Raw genomic sequence first — 19,356 nt, 5'->3', positions numbered from 1 at the left:
ATATTTTAAGAGTCAATTGAAAATCACAACCACTACTCAAAAAATGTTTCTTTAAAAAATCTAATCAGCATCCCTGGGAAACTCTGTGATAGTAACCTTGAGAATGGAATGCCATTGCAAAATAATCTTACAAAGAACTGGGGCAAAGTTTTAAAGGACCTTTGACACAATTCTCTAATTGCTTTTACCACATGTTACCTTTCCATGTTAATAGTATATACCTAATTAATTTATTAATTTCCATAATTCTGTGGATTATTTTTACCCAGAATGACCTTCCAGAGTTAAGTATATGGCAAATATGTATAAGAATAAATAAAAGTTTTATATAATAATGAATCATCTCAAAAAAAATCTAATCTGGTTCTTTTCAGTAATCAGTTGGTTCTTTATAAAGGAAAAAGATCTACATCAATAATCTTAGTTACAAACTTAACACAAATATTTACAAATATTGAAGTTTGTTTTTTATTATTTACAATTTCAAAATTAGAACCACGGTACATAAAATCTTAATGCCTATATCCAAGTGTAGTCATAATGACTAACTGAAATAATGCATGGAAAGTAATTACAGTACACAGGACCACTGATGAGGAACAGTCTAGATACTCTCATCCCTGTTTAGTGGTGAGATACTTGTGCCTCAGAAGGTTAAGTTAAAGCAAACAACAACTACTTGAACTGGGAAGTTAAACAGAACTTCTATTCCTACACCCAAGTCCTTCCTACTGGACCAACTGAAAAAGAATAGGATTTTGATCTTCTCTTCAAAGGAGGAGTAGACTTTCTAGAGTTTACACCCACCTGAGAATACTTAAGTCTAAGAATCCTCTTTTCATGTTTGAAGGTGGCATCTTGGGGCTGGGAATAGGGCCTAGTGGCAAGAGTGCTAGCCTGGCATGCACTATGTCCTGGGTTCAATTCCCCAGCACCACATATATAGAAAACGGCCAGAAGTGGCACTGTGGCTCAAGTGGCAGAGTGCTAGCCTTGAGCAAAAGGGAGCCAGGAACAGTGCTCAGGCCCCGAGTTCAAGGCCCAGGACTGGCAAAAAAAAAAAGTGAAGGGGGCATCTTGGTAAAAGAATCAGAGGAAATGATCAAAAGAATCACAAGGCTCTAGGAAAATAGACACAAATGTAAATTGACAAAAATCATGTAGGCTAATAAAAGAAAAATATGATGTATAACAGCCAAAATATTAGCTTTATTAATCTTTTACCTGTTATTTATATGAGGTAACTTAGTTTGGGTAAGTATAATTTCTCAACATATACTGTTCACATTGTTATTACTTTCTTATACGCATATATATTCATGGACAGCTCATCTCCCAAGATTATATGGAAGATTAAAATATGGAAATATGGGGGCTGGGGATATAGCCTAGTGGCAAGAATGCTTGCCTCATATACATGAAGCCCTGGGTTCAATTCCCCAGCACCACATATACAGAAAACGTCCAGAAGTGGTGCTGTGGCTCAAGTGGCAGAGTGCTAGCCTTGAGCAAAAAAAGAAGCCAGGGACAGTGCTCAGGCCCTGAGTCCAAGCCCAAGGACTGCCCCCCCCCCCGCAAAAAAAGGAAATATGGCTTAACATAACATGCCATTGCCAATTTCAAGTATGATATGCACATGTAAAAAACAGTTGACTTACTCATGGTAAGATTTTTTCATTTCCTGGTAGACATGGCTTCAAATGGTGCTAAAAGTCTCATCCGTACGCTTTGCTGAAATTCATCAGCTAAGTAATATATGTATGCATATATATATACATATATAAAATAAATAATGTCATTCCTGTGACAAAAAATTCTAAATGAATTTCAAATCACAGATAATAGAAAGAATTAAAATGATCATGTAACAAATAAATATAATTTGTACATTCATTTCTATCTTACTTTTTTTTGTATTCTTATCATGCTCTAGATGTAATCCAGTCTTTCCCATAGGCTGAGAAAGTGCTCTATCACCAATATATTCTAAACCATTTCTTCTGCTTACTTTAAAACAAGTATTGCCACTGTGTTCTTGTCTCCATTCCTACGTGGTATCTATAGTATAAACCTCATAATCATATACCAACTATCAACATAAAAACAAGAATATAAAACAAAGTCTAGCCTCCAAAAGAAAATGCAACAAAGAACCAATGTCATCAAGGTAAAAGGTGGACTAGTAGCCATGAGTTCCCCTTGTGTAAAATAAACTTAACAGGGATGTCTCTACACAGAGTTCTTACAAGAATGGGGTAATGCCATGCCATAAAAAAAACAATTGGTGCTATCAGAGTCTCAGAAGAAGATGAGTAGAATGCACAAGCTGCTACACTGACAAAGGCCAGTTCAAGTCCAACCCAGGCAGAAAAATCCACAAGACTACAGCTACAAAAGAACCAGCAAAAATTTAGATTGGAAATATGGTTCAAGTGGTAGAGAGCCAGCTAAGCAAGCGTGAAGTCCTGTTTTCAAAAAGTGGGAAGTGAGGAGGGAGGAGATGGGGGGAAATGAGGGAGGAGGTAACAAGTTGGATAATAAATGTACTTACTTGCCTTACATATGAAACGGTAACGCCCCTGTACTTCACTTTGAGAATAAAGAAGAAGAAAAAAAGAAATTAGGAAAAAAAGCAATGAGCACCATGGTTTCTCCATGTAGATACCACCTTGAATAATTAATAAAATTTTACCATAAAAAATAAAATAAAATGCTAACATTAATATTAATATCTAGAAGACATGATGCTTGTATAATATGTGAAACAAATGAGATAAAAGAATTTTTTAACAACACTGATCATTTGAACTGTCAATTTAAATACAATTTTGCAAGGTTTATGGAAACATGGAAATGACAGAGATTTAATTTTCAATCTCTCTCTGGCTGAACAAAAATTTAAGCACACAAAGTTCAGAGACAGGATGAGAAATTGCAAGGCTAGAATCAGCAGGCTTGTGTAAAAGGTCTTAGAATGAATACTGAAATTATCCTCAGCTTTCATCCATGATCATGGCATAGCATGGGGGTCCCCCTTCCTCTGTGCTTTTGCTTTGACATAAATTTTAAGTCCACATGCTCATATATGTAGTAGCATATTCTGTATACATCTCTACTAGAACATCACATGCACTTTTCTTTCTTCTTAGCCAGCCTCTTTAATATACTGAAGCTGCACCTGAGGCTGCGTAGGGCCTCTTTCAGTATGAGCAACAGGCCGTGGCCCCTCTCTTAAACCTGTGTCCATGGAAAGTTTCCCTGGGCCCCAGCATCCACATTTCCTACTATTTCCATTTCATTATTTCTAGTGACAAAATTGATTCTGGAAAACAATAGAATTTGTTTCCATTTTTAAGAGAACGCATATATATGTGTATATGTATGTGTGTGTTTGTATATAATGTATATTTGTATATACACATATATGTATATATGTGTGTGTATATATATATATATATAAAGATCAAATCAAAGCTAAAATGGTGATTTGGTGATAAGGTTCTCATTTTAAGCAGTGTTTTGCTACTGTATTCAAGTAACTAAATTTCATGTCTTCATTTATGCACCCATATTTAAGCCAAGGAGTCACATTTGCATAAATTTTATTAAATAATGTTATGACCAGTTGAAAACTAAATTAAAATCTTATTTGTAACTACCTTATCAGTTAAATTTAGTAACTCCATCCACTCTATTTTTGGGTTTTTGGTTATTGTTGCTTTTTTCTGCACCAATAATTATTTCATCCACTCTATTTTTGATATAGGATTGTTATTCAGTAGGAAACAATGTATTCTATACCTTTATAGATAAGCCTATTCCTTTTGGTGACTATTTGGGAACTCTGTTCTTTCTGCATCTGTGTCTTTCCTTCCATTAACAATGTTCTATGGTTTGGTTTTTTTTTCCATTTGTCTTTCCTGACTGACACCCAAACCTGTCTTTCATTGTTTTAGTGTTTTAGCTCAAAATAGGGGAGAGCGATAAAGCACCGTGAAAGTAGCATTAAAGCATTCCAGTGCTTCAACTTTTTTCAGTTTTCCTGAACAATTATGAGGCAGGTATCTAATGCTGTTTATGGCATCAAACACCATTAGGGAAAGCTCAGTGGACATAGCTACCTTAGAAGGTAGCTTAGAAGGTGTGGCTCAGGTCACTCTTACCTTTCACCAGCTTCCCTGGGCCATTTATTAGTCTGTATTTGTAGAAATGGAAAATGCTATGTTGTGCTTCGGTGACTTCACATAGTACAACAGCACTTATATTTGCTTCTTACACCAACATTCTTCACATTGCCTCTGAAAGTTTCACTGGTAGCCTAAACTGTCAAGAGAAAGGGAAGGGCAAGTGTTAGCAGAGGGACAATGAATGAAGAGATGTTTAGAAAGGACATGGAAGAAAAGTAGAGCCACATCATTCGTAGTTGCATTACTAGGTGGTTTAAACTTAAGTTGAAGATAACAGTCTGGACATAAATTTAACTTCATTTAACTTGAAGGGATTAAACTCCTAATCTCACAGTCTTGATTATTTGGATTCATGTCTGTTGTTTACTTACATTTACTATGTATCAGGTGCTATCCTATGCATTACACAAGCATCATTATATTCATTGCTCTCCTTCCTTGGTAAAACAATCTCTGTAAACCTTGACCTTCATAAAAATAATTCTAGGTCTTGATAAAAAAATCTTGATCTTCGGTAAAACATTTTCCATTAAATATGAGGAGGAGTCTGAAGGCCAGAAAATTATGTACTGAGCTCCAGTACATACAGTTAATGAAAGGCTTATGCAGTTTTACAGAGTCGTTTGACTACCATACCCACATTTTAAACTCTGAGTCACATCTTAACATTGTGTCTGAAAATACACAAATATGGAACTCAGTGTGTATTAATCCTTAGACTACATAGCAATGGCAATCACCTACTTTCTGTGGAGAAAAGTCCATTCTGTGTCTAGCCACCCTGTGAAAGGTGTACCATGTCTTCCTTTTCATCTTAGACAAGGATGAGGGAGCATCTCTACTAATGTTTGCATGGTCTCTCGAGTGATATATTCAACCTGGTCTCAAAAACACAAACTGAAGAAGCCAAAATTTCTTTCTTGACTTCCAACTAGAATTTAAAGAGGTTTCCCTGAGAGTTCATGAATGCATTAGCCACGCCCATCTCAAGACTTGGAAATTTTCCATCTCTGCAATTTCTAAGACATAAATAATTATGTGTGGACTTTCTCTTGCTCAAGTGTCTACCAAACTTAGATGTCCCCAAACAATTAAAGGGTTTATTCTTTCCCTTTTAAACTTCTCTTACATTTCTACTTAGAGATTATTTCATTTCCTATCATGTCCAGGAATAGGATGCTGTGTACCCTGGATGGGAAAATAGTTTCTCGTCACAGGATTCAAGATAAAGACTGAGATAAGAGAAGAGTTCTGATGAGGTGGCATCAATCCATAAGGGAAAATGTATTGTTTTGGCGAAGCATGGCACTAAAAAGAATAACATTTACACCTACATGTAGAAACACTTACATATTGATCAAAATGTCATGTGTCATATCTTGTGAACAAACAGGTGGGTACAAGGTTTAAAGATTTGACCAGTTTTCATACTGTCTAGTCATCTGTGATCATTTTATAATACTCTCTTCAACAATTGAAATGTTGTCTCTGTACTTCCTTAGAAAAATTTATTCCACTCCATTTTTCCTTTTATTGCAAATTGACCAGATTGCCTATGTGTGGTGTGTGCTAGCTTCCTGTCACTCTCATAGACGCTCACTAATAATTATCACAACTACCAAACTGATGATCAGTCGATGTAAGAAAATGGGAACTGTAATCCTTTGATTGATCATGTCAAATTGATTGGACTATTATAGCAGAAAGTCCAGAACTAGGATGCAGGCCAAGACATTCCTTAAACTTATCTGCCCCAAGCACTTCATCATTCTAAGAATGAGTTGCCTTCTGCTGTCCTCTGCATCATTGCCTCCCACACAGTGTCCCTACCACCCAGCAGAACAGAGAAGAATACTTGTCCACCAATACTGAAAACGTCCCCATATTTGCAGTTCGGGCTTGTCATGGCCATGGCTTAATACCAACACAAGTATGCATAAAATCATCCTGTCCAATGGCTACCAGACAAGACAGAAATTTCAGGCAAGTCAGTGTTATACAAAAATGCCCTTGAAAACCCTCAAAGGTGATAAGTGCACTGCTCATACAGAACTGCATGGCAATTCAGCATGGAGATTATGACCATACAGGAATGACCTCCCTGCGTGCCAGCCAGAAGGACATAAAGGATACAAAGTACTGTTACCATCCCCACCATCTGTAGTGCTATAGGCCCTAACATTTCAATCATAGCATTGGTAGGTGAAAAAGCTCATGAGGGAGGATTTGATGCTCATGGTCAAAATCAAAAGTCAGCAAGAGCCCATTGATAAGCAGAACAATGAATTGTCATGTTACACTAAATCAATAAGCTTTTAGCATTCTAGTGGCCAATGTAATTCAACCTTATGGGAAAGAAATCATGAACTAGCCTATGGGAGCTATCTTCCTGATTGGGTTGAACTCTTTCAGTGATGCTATTAGATACAGAGCCTGGTGTGTCTTCTTAGATGCAATACCCAGAACCTCTGAAGACATTTGATTGACCACATGAGCAGGATGTTACATAGGAAAACACTGCAGAGGGAATAATCTGGGATGAAATCCATATAGTCAAGTCTTGGCTAGAATAATCTGTGTGGAGGCACTGCCCAATCCCTAATACTGAAAAAAAAACTTAATGATTTTTCAATATACTCCAGGGTTTGGAGTCAAAGACAGTTCCTCATATAGTCAAGTCTAAGGGAAGAACTGCTTAAAGTATTGGTTCTTTCATTCTTTTAACATATAGTGATTTAGTTGTGAAGATAACTGGAGAAAGTAGTCTACGTAGATAGAACAAATGCTCTATGCAAGATCATTCCTGGTGAACAAGAGGACCAGAGAGGCAGCAGTGTTCATGGAAACGTCCCAGTGAGAGATCATGTATGTGACTGGGTATCTAGATCACAGCTGTCAGAACTTGAGTAATTGCAAGGGTTTTAGCTTTTACTCTGAATGGTATGAAGATGTGATATAATCTGATTTATGAGTTTGAAAAACATTGATGGGTGCTGTGCTGAGATCAAGTATTAGAGCAGGACATACTGAGAAGAAGTTCTGCAAGCCCAGGTGACCTATGGTGGTAGCTTGGAACCATAGCACAATTCTAAAAACAAGTAGATGTGATTGAACTTAGGATATGTGTTGAAAGTGGAGTCAACCAGATTTACTGATCAGTGACTAAATATGACTTAGAAGATAGAGAGTTAAGTTCTTCATGTAGGTAAAGCAGTCTCATTCTAACAAGAAGGCAGGCATCACTGAAGTAAACAGGTGCTGGGAGATTTACAGCTCTAGAATGTGGAGAAGTTCTTGTCTGATGATTTAACTTTTTTAGAGAAATTGGTACGAAGCCCACATAACAAGTACCATTAAATTTGAGATAATCATAGTAGTACATTAAGCAGATATCCTTCTTTCAATAAACATTATCTTCCATTACTCCTTTGCTAAGTAATCCTTTGTATCAAGAATAGACTAACATTTGCACCCTGTAATATGCAGATAATCACATGAATTGTAAACTATGATTGATAACAGCTAGTTTCTGTTTTAAAAAAAATATCTTATGGAGCTGGGCATGGTAGTGCTCACCTGTAATCTTAGCTACTATGGAAGTAGATGTTAGAGTGAATGTAGAATGAAGCCAACTGAGGAGAGATGTTAGCAAGATTTCATCTCATGCCTGTAATCTCAGTTACATAGGAAGCAGAAATAGAAGAATCATGGTCCCCTGTCAGCCAAGCCAAAAGCATTGGTCACTAAGGGTAAACGGTAGCTCAAGTAGAGCACACTTTCCCAGCAAGAATGAAACCCAGGATTCAAGCCTGAGTATTTCCAAATAAATAAATAATCTTAGTTTTAGATGTATTGGAACAAAGGTAAGGTATTGAATTGTTAAGGATTGTGCTTAATCAACAAAACTATTCAGTGTAAATTAATTCAAGAGTTTCAGAGAGCAAAAAGAATAACCATTGGAATCTACTAGATCACTAAATTCAATAATTTCATCATAGATAGCCAGAATAGCTCTTACCTACATATAAAAACGTAAGCCCTGGAACTACATTTGACCCTCAAATTTATTAAGTAAACTATATATTTTTAAAGGTAGGCATTTCATGGTCCTTCAACTCCTTTAGTTTTGTAATTGAATGAATATTTCTAATGATCTGTATCCAATTTTACACTACCCTAAATTATCATACTGTGAAGATCATTTTCTTCATCTTTAACACCACAGGGTAAAAAAATACATGAAATGAATCCATGCACTTAGTTCTAGAATGCAGTTATGAGAAAACAAAGATTGTGTTCTTGTATCAGTCTAGCCATGTGTCAACATGTTCAGTGGGGTTCCTGAAGGCATTGAGAAACCTATGCAGGAATCCATTTTAATCCTATCCTAAAGGAGTCACATAAGTTTCCTACAAACCTGGAGTGCTGTGCAAACCTGGAGTAATAACCATATTCCCTGATCGGGGCTCATCCATATCCTTTTACAGCAACCCTGATTGCCTTCTTCACTTCAGGCTCCTTTCTGCACAGACCCGTCTCTCTTTTGCCTTGAGCCTTCTTCCTCTTGACATGCTGTGGATCATTCTGTCCCATCACTGAGATCTCTGTTTATAAATTCTCCCACAGAAATCCTGCCCCACTGCCTCATTTGAGTTTCCTAGTCTACCATGCACCACTCCACTGCAGCTTTCTGAGAACCAGCCACTGCTGTGGGATTCTCTAGTTCTCATTTTGTAAGTTGTCTCCTGCAGTAAAAGATGAGTTCCAAGACATAAAGGAGACATAGTATTGTTTCATTCATCCTTGTGAACCCAGTCCACAGAGGGGTATGGGAAATTTCATATAAACACAGCAGAACCTCTTCAATGCATGAATGAATGAACCTTGTTCTTATTGAGCATATCTGATTAGCAGAATAGACACCAACTGAACACAGACATTTTATTTTAAAACAAAAGTTATTATTTAAAAATCCGGGGGGGGAAGGGAAAGGAGGGGAGGGAGGGGGGTATGAGGGACAAGGTAACAAACAGTACAAGAAATGTATCCAATGCCTAACATATGAAACTGTAACCTCTCTGTACATCAGTTTGATAATAAAAATTTGAAAAAAAAGAAAAAATAAAGCTTTCGATATATCTTTCAAAAAAATAAATAAAAATTGCTCTATACAATGTAATGACTGACCTCACATGTACCAGATATATTTATTTTAATAAGAAAGCAGAATGTTAATATGCGCTTACAAGTTTGCTTTCTCTTAGTCCTGTCCAGGGAGGCAGTTTAAAACACCATCAATATCTTTCTGCTTTAAAAAAAAAAAACAAAAAACAAAAAACAGTGGAATCATGGGGAAGGAACATCCTTTGCATTTGAAAACCCAAATTTCACATAGGTTGGCAAAAAATGTTCCCCCAGAATTAATAAAAATAAGTCTCTGTAGCATTCTTATCCCACAAAAATGCATAATTTCAAAACACAATTTTTGTGTGTGTGTACACAGTATTCAGGATTGAACTCAGGGCCTCTTGTAGACTATGCAAGTGCTATCTCTTGAGCCATATTCTCCAGAGGTTTTGTTTTTATGTTTCTTCTGAGAGCGGTCCTCACAATTTTGCCTGAGATGGCTTAAAACTTGCAATGCTTCTGTCTTTATGTCTCCCGAGGAGTAACTGGGATTATAGTATGTACCACTATGTCTGGCTAACTAACCCATAGGCCCTTGATTCCAAAATACCAGGACCCTGTCACAAGTGGTTCTTTGTTTGCATTTCTAAAGAATGACAAAAGCTCAATGAGAATTTTGGTACAGTGGTAGCCTCTGCACTATATCACACAACAACAACAAAATGAGACTGCTTCTAAAAAAGAACAGGTGGCAGTATTCCACCTGGGGAAATACTAATTCCTAAAACTCATGTTTGTGTCTATTCTCTCCGCTTCCTCCTTTATGCTTACCTGCAAACATTCTAAGGCTCCAGATTTCTGAATATTTCTCAAACACATACCAGAGGACTAGGTTTTGTTTTTGTTTTAGTTTGTTTTTTCTTGGCTATTGAAGGGGATGTGGTATGAATGAATAAATACAATCCCTGCTTTGACAATTTGAGGGAGTGATGAATACAAAAATCAAGGAATATCTTACAATACAATTTGTGATGATGAATCGTACACCTGGGTGGTGTAGAAGTGGAGAATAACAAAAGGGAGTTACTAGAATCATCATGAAGTCAATCAATCAATCTCTCTCTTTCTCCTTTTCAAAAAGAGGTTCATCTGCAAATGTGAAACAATAACAGGGAACTAGTTAGTTAAATCCTCTGAGAGAGAGCATTCTAGTAGGGAGAAGAGAAAATGAAGGAACAACCATAAACCTGGCACAGCCAGAAATCATATATATATATATGTATATGTATATGTACATATATATTTATATTTATATATGTAATACAGATATACAAATACACACATATATGTAACATATGTGTTTATGTATGTGTGTGTGCATGTCTAAACTTTTTTAAGTATGCCTCCTAGAGCCTGGTGAGAGAGGGTTTGCAGAATGAAATGTTTTGCTGTGGTGTGCTGGAGTTACAGGAAGCCAAAAAGTTGTCATGGACTGCTGTGTGTGCCCAGTGGGTTAAAGCCATTGGAGAAGGCAAACCTTTCCTGGATTTATAGGAAAGATTGGTTCACTGGCATGTAAATTGGTGACTACCCACAGTCCTTTGTTTCATCCACAGTTTCCTCAGGGCCCTTTTCACATCTGCGTTCCTCAAGGTGTAGATCAATGGATTTAACATTGGTTCAACCACGGTAAAGGACACAGACATTGCCTTGTCTATGGGGTAAGTGACCACAGGCCTCATGTACAAGAAAATGCAGGGCACAAAGAATAAGATGACCACTGTCAAGTGGGAGCTACATGTAGAGAGGGCTCTGCGCCTCCCTTCAGAGCTGTGAGCCTTCAGGGAGCAGAGGATGGTAATGTAGGAAGTAATGAGGATAAGGAAGATGGCTACACACATCACCCCACTGTTAAGAATGACCAAGAGACCCAAGATGTGAGTGTCCATGCAGGCTAGTTTCAACAATGGAAACAAATCACACATAAAATGATCAATGATATTGGGGCCACAGAAAGGTATTTGATACATGAAAAGAAGCTGGATTGTCCCATGTAAGGATCCCCCCACCCAGGCCCCTGCCACCAGCAGATAACACACACGAGGACTCATGATGGCCGTATAGTGTAAGGGTTTGCAGATGGCCACGTAGCGGTCATAGGCCATCACAATGAGAAGGATGATCCCTACACCACCAAAGAAATGCTCTGAGAAGAGCTGGGCCATGCAACCTGCAAAGGAGATGACCGATCTTTCAGACAGGGAATCGACAATCAACTTGGGAGCAATCACAGATGAGTAGGTGACATCCATGAGGGCCAAGGAAGTAAGGAAGAAAAACATGGGTGACCTCAGGCACGGGCTTACAGCTATGGTGACCACAATGAGTAGATTTCCCAATACTGTGGCCACATACATGATGAGAAACAAAGTAGAGAATGTTTTCCTCAGCTCTGGATTCTTTGTGATGCCCAGCAGAATGAATTGAGTCACATTGTGTGCATTCTCCATTTGTGGTTTGCTGGCCAAATGCATGTCACTCTGTCCTGGAAAAATCTACAAAAGGAATAAAATTTTTGGCTAGTTATTACTGGGCATGCCTTTCTTTCATCCAGCTATTGCTTACAAAAATCAACTACTAATGGAACATTCATGGAAGCTTCACCCTCTCCCCCGCCATGTATTGGGGGAAATTCTTGACCATTAATAGATAGCCAGTGGCTGCATATGACCTTGGAATGTCCTTTGTCTCATTCTCCCCAATGCCTCCACTCTATTTTCTTCAATAAACTTTGGGGATAAAAGACCTCTTAGCCTCAGCTTTTTGATAATTTAAAGTTGGTTCTTTCATTTATCAATAGATACATCTAATAGCTTCAAAATTATATATATATATTTTTTTATGAATGTAGCCATCAGTTCAAGTGTGCTAGTTGAAGAGCTATGAGGCAGTTCACATTCAAAACCTCTCCACTTTATACCTTTTCCACACACGTTCATCTTCTAAAATGTCATTATGTATTATATTATTATATGTTTCTCTTATTCAATGATTCCCTACCTGTCTAATGTAGTGGAGGATGCTATGAAATATTTTCTTCATCTTAGAGATTGACTTCTGAGGCTTAAAAGGGTGAAAGAATGACAGCACAGCTAGTGAACACGGAAGCCAAATTCAAATGCAATCTGTCTAGGTTCCAACAATAATCAATATTGTTCATGTTGAGATTATAGATGCAATACTAATGACATATTTTCTTTCATGATATAGCTTCATTTGCATTACACTCCAGGGAGATAGTTTTATCATTATTATTCCTGCATCTTTCAACTATTTGACCTCCCTTTCAGCCTGAAATTGAAAACCCTTCCCATATTAATCCTTTCTTAATTAATTAATGTCCTTATTGTCAAAGTGATATTACAGAGGGGTTACAGTTTTATATACAGGTCAGTGAGTACATTTCTTATTAAACGTGTACCTCCTCCCTCATTTTTCTCCCACCTTCCCCCCCTTAATTCCCTACCCCCTCCCAAGTTGTATAGTTGGTTTACAGCATATTGTCTTGTAAGTATTGCTGCTGCCTTTTATCCTTTGTCTCTCCGTTTTGATGTTTCCCTTCCCTTCCTAGCTCCAATAAACATATATGCAATCCTCTTTTTGTACATCTCCCTTCCTGACAGTAAAACCCTTCTTTTGCTACTGTAACACATACCTAAGCCTGTTTGAGACAAAAGACAGGATTCTTAGTTCTGAATCATTAGTGTTAATTAGTTCTCTGTCCAGGAGGCCATTTCCTGCAGAAACAAATCAATGCAACAGAAATCAAACTCAATACATGATACCTGCTTGCTATGAAAGACATTATGTCAAGGACTTCATGATTTTGTCTTTTAATTCCCACACAAATGTCCAAGATAGGAACTGTTATCTTGATTTTTAGATGAAGCAATAAGGCTTGGAGAAGTCTTAAACCTTGATTAGAGCCTTTTCAGTGTGTGTGTGTGTGTGTGTGTGTGTGTGTGTGTGTGTGTGTGTGACTGAGTTCACAGTACAGGCTCCTAAACACTACACTCTTCATCATCTAAAAACATTGTCTGTAAGTATTACTGTTGCATCAGTTTGTCTTTTTATCCTTTGTCTCTCACCAAACTATATGGTGTAAACCAACTATACAACTCATGGGGGGAGAAAAATGGGAGGAGGGAAGATGGGGAAAAATGAGGGAAGAAGTAACAAGTTGGATAAGAAATGTATTCACTGCCTTATGTATGAAGCTGTAACCCCTCTGTACATCACTTTGACAATAAAGAAATTAAAAAAGAACACTGTCTAGCTTCAGAGTTTCCTGAAGAAAAAAGAAACATGAGGCATCACAGCATTTGGAAAGTATGGTTCAAATTTTTGTTGTGATGCCTTCCCATCAATTATGTTTCACTCTATGTGCTAGTTAACAGACCTTTACCATCCTTCTCTGCTCTCCACTCCTTTCCCCTTCCCCCTCCCCCAGTGTCATCCTGGATCTTTTTTACATGCACTAGTACAAATTGCATATTACCAATGATAAATACTTTCTTTGTTCATTTTTTAAACCTTTATATCAGTTTTCATCTTCTTATGGTGATGCTTTAACATGGCTAACTTATTATCTTTGCATCAAATTCTTAATGCTGTGTTGGATACATTCTCTTCACTTATTTAAACCCATACATTTGAATTCTTTGGGGGTAAACTGCACAGAACCTTTGGATCCCCACAATGCCAGAGTCAGCTTTTGACACCGAAAATGAGTGTGGTATTATCAGAGTCTGGCTGCTACTCTCCTGGCATTCTGGAACAAATCCTCTTTTGCCTATCTTCACCATTTCCATCCTTATACATACGTTAGCCAAATGCAAGAACGAAACATACCTTGTGTTTTCAATTTGGTGTTGAGTCTCTACTATCAGATCCTCCTTCTAATATTAATTCTGGATAAATTGCCAAAAGAAACTAAAGCAAATCAAGCTACAAATTGTTGTTGGTCTTAGGGTCTTCATCCTGAGACAAAAATTCATGCACACAAATGGATCAAATTGGTAAACTTGAATAGTCTTAAAATATAATTAATTGTGAATGTATTTGAATGATTCAATTAGTTCAACAGCCTCAAAATCAGTATTCAAGTAAAATTTTAAGGCCACGTCCAAATTTCAGTGTACTATTCACAGACAGTAACCTGATGATGTTAGTGAACAAAAGATGAATATTGTGCAGATAAATTTCCTAAGGTCATTTCAAGGTGACCAGAGAGCTAGTTGCAGCTGACATGTGATTTTTTTTCTTCTTTAGGAGATGTAGGAATCATAGATTCTAAAATAAGTCAGAATGCACACAGGAAATAGTGCAGTCGTTCAAGAAGGATTTCTTTTGAGTGAGGTAATGTTTCCAGTGGATTTAAAATCAAAAGGAGATACTCTCAATGTCCAGAGGCTTACATAGGAAACAGCCCTGTAGTTGTCTCTAAATAGGTGACGTTGCTTACAAAAGTAGCCAATAATAAACCTGATTGCAGAAATGTCCAAATTTCCAGCTGTGCATACTTGAATCATTCTGACTGTCTCCCTCTGCAGCACTGTCTCAACTAATCATTGCAGCAGTCAATTCTCATCCACCTCCTCGGTGACAGTTTTCCCCGGGGATAGCAGAGCTCCACTGGAACTGGTCCAAACTGATGACTTCTTAAGCAATAAGGTATGCATCATTCAAGCAGCATCACACTGAAGCTCTGCTCTTCAGTAATGGAACAGTCATCCTATCTTCCATCTATCTGCCTGATCATTGAGATGAAAGGGAAGGGTACCTCCCTTGGCCATTTAACAATTCTGCTACCTCAAAGGTGTTCTATCCTTTAGGATTAAGTAGAACATTAAATGTATTGTTAGAAGATTATTGTATTATGGAAGGTTATTATGATATTATTAAAAATTATTATGATAAAATGAAATGTATTTTTGAAAAAAAGGATCCTGGGAATAGGTAAACAGGGAAATATCTTTCTATTTAAAAATGATGAGCCATGAAAACATTGAAGAAAATAGAAATTGGCAGGGCAGGGTAAATCACCCATGTGATCCCTGATACTCAGCAGATGAAAAGAAGGAGGTTCATGGCTCAATGCCAGGCAGGAAAAAATGCTGGTGATGCCCCATCTCAACAGATAGGCAAGATATAGAGGTTCACGTCAATAACCACAGCTAAATGGGACCTGGGTCTCAGTTTGAGAGTGGCCCTGGACAAAATGTTAAGACTCTATCTGAAAAGGAAACAACAATAAACTAACACAAAAAGGACTAGATGCATGGTTCAAATGGTAAAATGCTTTCCTAGCTAGTAAAGATATTAGCAAGTAAAGCTCCTGCCCCACCCCATAAAATTAGGAAAGAAAAATAGGAACATATTTAGAGGAATTTCAAAATATCTGGCCTGTTTTTGTCCCAGAAGAAAAATTGGAGATAGATAGTTTATAAATTGCTTCTTGTATTAGTAACTACTTTTTCTCCCTTTTGTGTGTCTCCCATTGCATTTTATGTACACTCATAGTGCCCCAAAATACAAACTAAAGAAAACCCATAGTGACTATTTCACTCCCAAGTACCTATCTTCCATGTATCCATCCAAGAATTTGTTCCTTCTTTTTTTATTAGTGCATATTAATTATCACAAAGTAATTGGTTTTATTGTGACTTTTGAACGCATACATGTAATGTCCTTTGATCATATTCACCCCTGGTAATTAACATTTCTTGTCCACCCTTCCTCTTTCTCCCTGAGTAAACCCCTTCAATTTTCAAGCTTTGTAAAAAACTAACATCAGCAAGTGTAAATCATTGTGTGAGCTGCTGAGTTATTTCCCTACCCTTTCTGTGAATGTTATGAAATTTGGCCTCCCATAGAGCTAATGGTGGCCCTCAAGCAAAGCCAAAGGTAATGTCCTTACTTAAGTGGCACAATAAAGCAACTTAGGTTCTCTGAAGGGAAGTAAATCTTTAGTGAAAGTTTATCAGCATGGCATTACTGCAAAAATGAAATGCATTACTGGACTCAATGTATGTTAAGCAATTGCAATTTTCCCTCCAATAGTAGTGCCCTTGGGACCATATAGACAGGGATGGCAAAGATCTATAGTGCAATTCTCTTTCTAAGTCCAGCTCATTTTACTTATATGGTGATATCCAGTTGTACCCATTGTCCTGCAAATGACATGCTTTTTCACCCCTCTTTATGGCAGAATAATACTCCAGTGTGTGTGTGTGTGTATGTACATATGAACACATGTGTCACATTTTCTTCATTCATCCCTTGTTAACAACTTGGGTTGATTCTTTCCCAACTTGTCTAGTCTCTTTTTTAATTTTGTTACAGGTCAATAATTTTTTTTAAATACAAGGGATCAAAGTTCTGTGCAAAATCTAATTCATCACATGCATGAAGAACTTAGCCAATTAACAGTGTGACTCTGGGGCAAATCATCCTCTAAAACACTCAAACAATAGTCTTTTTACAAGTCTTTCATTGAAAAATCCAGAATCTATACATACGAGTATTGAGCACTTAATAAAGCACATTACAAGCTGTGCAGAAGTTTAGACACTAGTCCAATAAATGTTAGTTTCTGGGGTTTACTTTGGAGTGTCTTGACATTGTTCTGTAAAAATCCATTAGTTCTCTTCCATACTTTCCCATAGGCACAAGCCTCCTAATTTATGCACACCGCCACCTCCTTGCCGGTCTGAACAGGCTACATTCCTCTCCTCTTCCACAGGTTCCTCATGGCATTTTTCACCTCTGTGTTTCTCACTGTGTAAATGATAGGATTCAACATGGGAGTGAGAATGGCGAAGAACACAGTCACCAGTTTGTCCACGGGGTAGGTGGCCACGGGGCGCATGTAGGTGAAGATGCAAGGCACAAAAAAGAGAACCACCACCGTAAAGTGGGAGGCACAGGTGGAGAGGGCTTTGCGCCGTCCCTCAGAGCTGTGGGATTTCAGGGAGCTCAAGATGACGACATAGGAGACAAGTAGCATGGAAAAGATGAGCAGGCACATGGCCCCGCTATTGGCTGCCACCACCATCCCCAGCCTGTAGGTGTCTCTGCAGGCGAGTTTCAACAGAGGGAAGAGATCGCACATGAAGTGGTCGATGACATTGGGGCCACAGAAGGGCAAGTGAGTCATGAAGAGAATTTGCACAGTGGCATGCAGAACCCCTCCTATCCAGGCTACCAGCACCAGGAGACGACACAGAGCCGGCCGCATGATGGTCATGTAGTGGAGGGGCTTGCAGATTGCCACATACCGGTCATAGGCCATGACAATGAGAAGGATGATCTCTGAGCCTCCCAGGAGATGTTCTACGAAGAGCTGAGTCAGGCAGCCACCCAGAGAAATGGTTCTCCTCCGGTAGAGCAGGTCCACGAGCATTTTAGGGGTGGTGACAGAGGTATAGGAGGCATCGATGAAGGACAGGTAAGTGAGAAAGAAGTACATGGGGGCGGAGAGAGTAGGGCTGAGGGAGATGGTGAGGACGATCAGTAGATTGGCCAGCACAGTGAATAAGAAAATGAATGAAAAGACAATAAAGAGTATTTTCTGCCAGTGTGGGTTCTGTGTGAGGCCCAAGAGGATAAATTCTGTCACATTATTTGGAGGCATGAAGTGATCCATTCGGGAACTGAAACCTTACCAAGGCCAGAATTGCCTGTGTAGAAAGGTGAGGAAACATGATAATTAGCCATGATTGGATGATAGTATGGATTTCAAAGAACAGACAGGAGATAGTTTCTAACTGTCCATCAAGTTCGTGGCCTTCCTTACTCAATAGTTGCTTCAATTATTCATTCTCAACTTCTCCCATGATGCTCTCTGTCCTTCCATAGACTTTGTTCTATTCATCACCTATGAAATATCTGTAGGGTAATAGTCCTTGTATTGTTTATAGCAAAATTCCTGAGCCATCTTCCAAGAGATAGGGATTTTCCCTTTGTTTCCATCTGGCTTTCCTAGTCATTCCAGTTGTTTCTTCCTCTTAATCTATTCTGCACCTGTGTTCTTACAAATTACACCGGGAGATGTATTTTAGGAGCATTAGGTGCTGCACACAGGTAAAGATTATTCCCTCTTCCAGAATTTACATTTTTGAATCCAGAGCTTTGGGAAAGAAAGGCATGATCAAGACATGTCGACAACCAGGAAAATGTGTAAATATTTGGAGACAGACTCTTCCTGCCATGCCTCAATAGATATGGGGTTATTAGACACACACACACACACACACACACACACACACACACACACACACAACTTTATATAGATTTTTCAACCGAAAAAGATCTATTAAGCAAAAGGAATCTTTATTTTTTATGTTGCAATATAAATTTTATATAGAGAAAATAAAGAGACTGCTAGATAACTACAGTGCCACAATTGTATACCTCTACCTGCAAACACATACACACACATACATATGTATAAATACTACTAACATAGTATCTATTGCATATTCATTCATTCAAAAATACATGGAGGAGTTTACTGTGTGTATTCATGCATGTTTATTCATTTTAGCACTATTTAGCACACTTTAGAAATAAAATATTTCTATCAGATGTGATTAGTAACTGCTCCTCTGACAGATTCCTACTTTCCTCCATACATGAGAAGAATGGTCAGTTCTAGTCTTCAGATTTGTGCTATGCCTTTTCTTAGGTCTGCTTCTGCCCTAGCACCATCCACCCACTACTCATAGTGAGAGGTTATCTGTGCATAGAATTAGAAAAACTAATCACCATTTGAGGACCTAAATTTCCCAAAGAAATAAAGAGAAAACTGTAGCTATAATGAGATTCATTATGTAGAGATATTTTATTCTCAGAGTTAAATGGTAGAAGTTCTTTAATTATTTTTGTCAGTAACCAAAAATGAACATCTTTCTTTTGCACAACTGTGAAAAGAAAGCATAGCAACTTTATCACATTCCTCTATTGTAAATCACTTCCTGAA

The 19,356-nt window shown here is 37.9% G+C and overlaps 2 protein-coding genes across 2 annotated transcripts; both read right to left on the bottom strand.

The window, feature by feature from the left end:
- Positions 1–10,879: 10,879 nt before the first annotated feature.
- LOC125362500 (olfactory receptor 4C6-like) lies at positions 10,880–11,824 on the bottom strand. Its single transcript, XM_048361332.1, has one exon. The coding sequence runs from the start codon at positions 11,822–11,824 to the stop codon at positions 10,880–10,882; it is 945 nt and encodes a 314-aa protein (XP_048217289.1).
- Positions 11,825–17,094: 5,270 nt separating this feature from the next.
- On the bottom strand, positions 17,095–18,024 carry LOC125361298 (olfactory receptor 140-like). Its single transcript, XM_048359657.1, has one exon. The coding sequence runs from the start codon at positions 18,019–18,021 to the stop codon at positions 17,095–17,097; it is 927 nt and encodes a 308-aa protein (XP_048215614.1). The 5' UTR covers positions 18,022–18,024.
- Between the last annotated feature and the right edge of the window lie 1,332 nt (positions 18,025–19,356).

Source organism: Perognathus longimembris, chromosome 13, assembly GCF_023159225.1.
Source record: "Perognathus longimembris pacificus isolate PPM17 chromosome 13, ASM2315922v1, whole genome shotgun sequence".
NCBI classification, from domain to species: Eukaryota; Metazoa; Chordata; class Mammalia; order Rodentia; family Heteromyidae; genus Perognathus; species Perognathus longimembris.
Note: the sequence above shows the minus strand (reverse complement) of the source record. Positions and strands in the feature narration are given on the sequence as shown.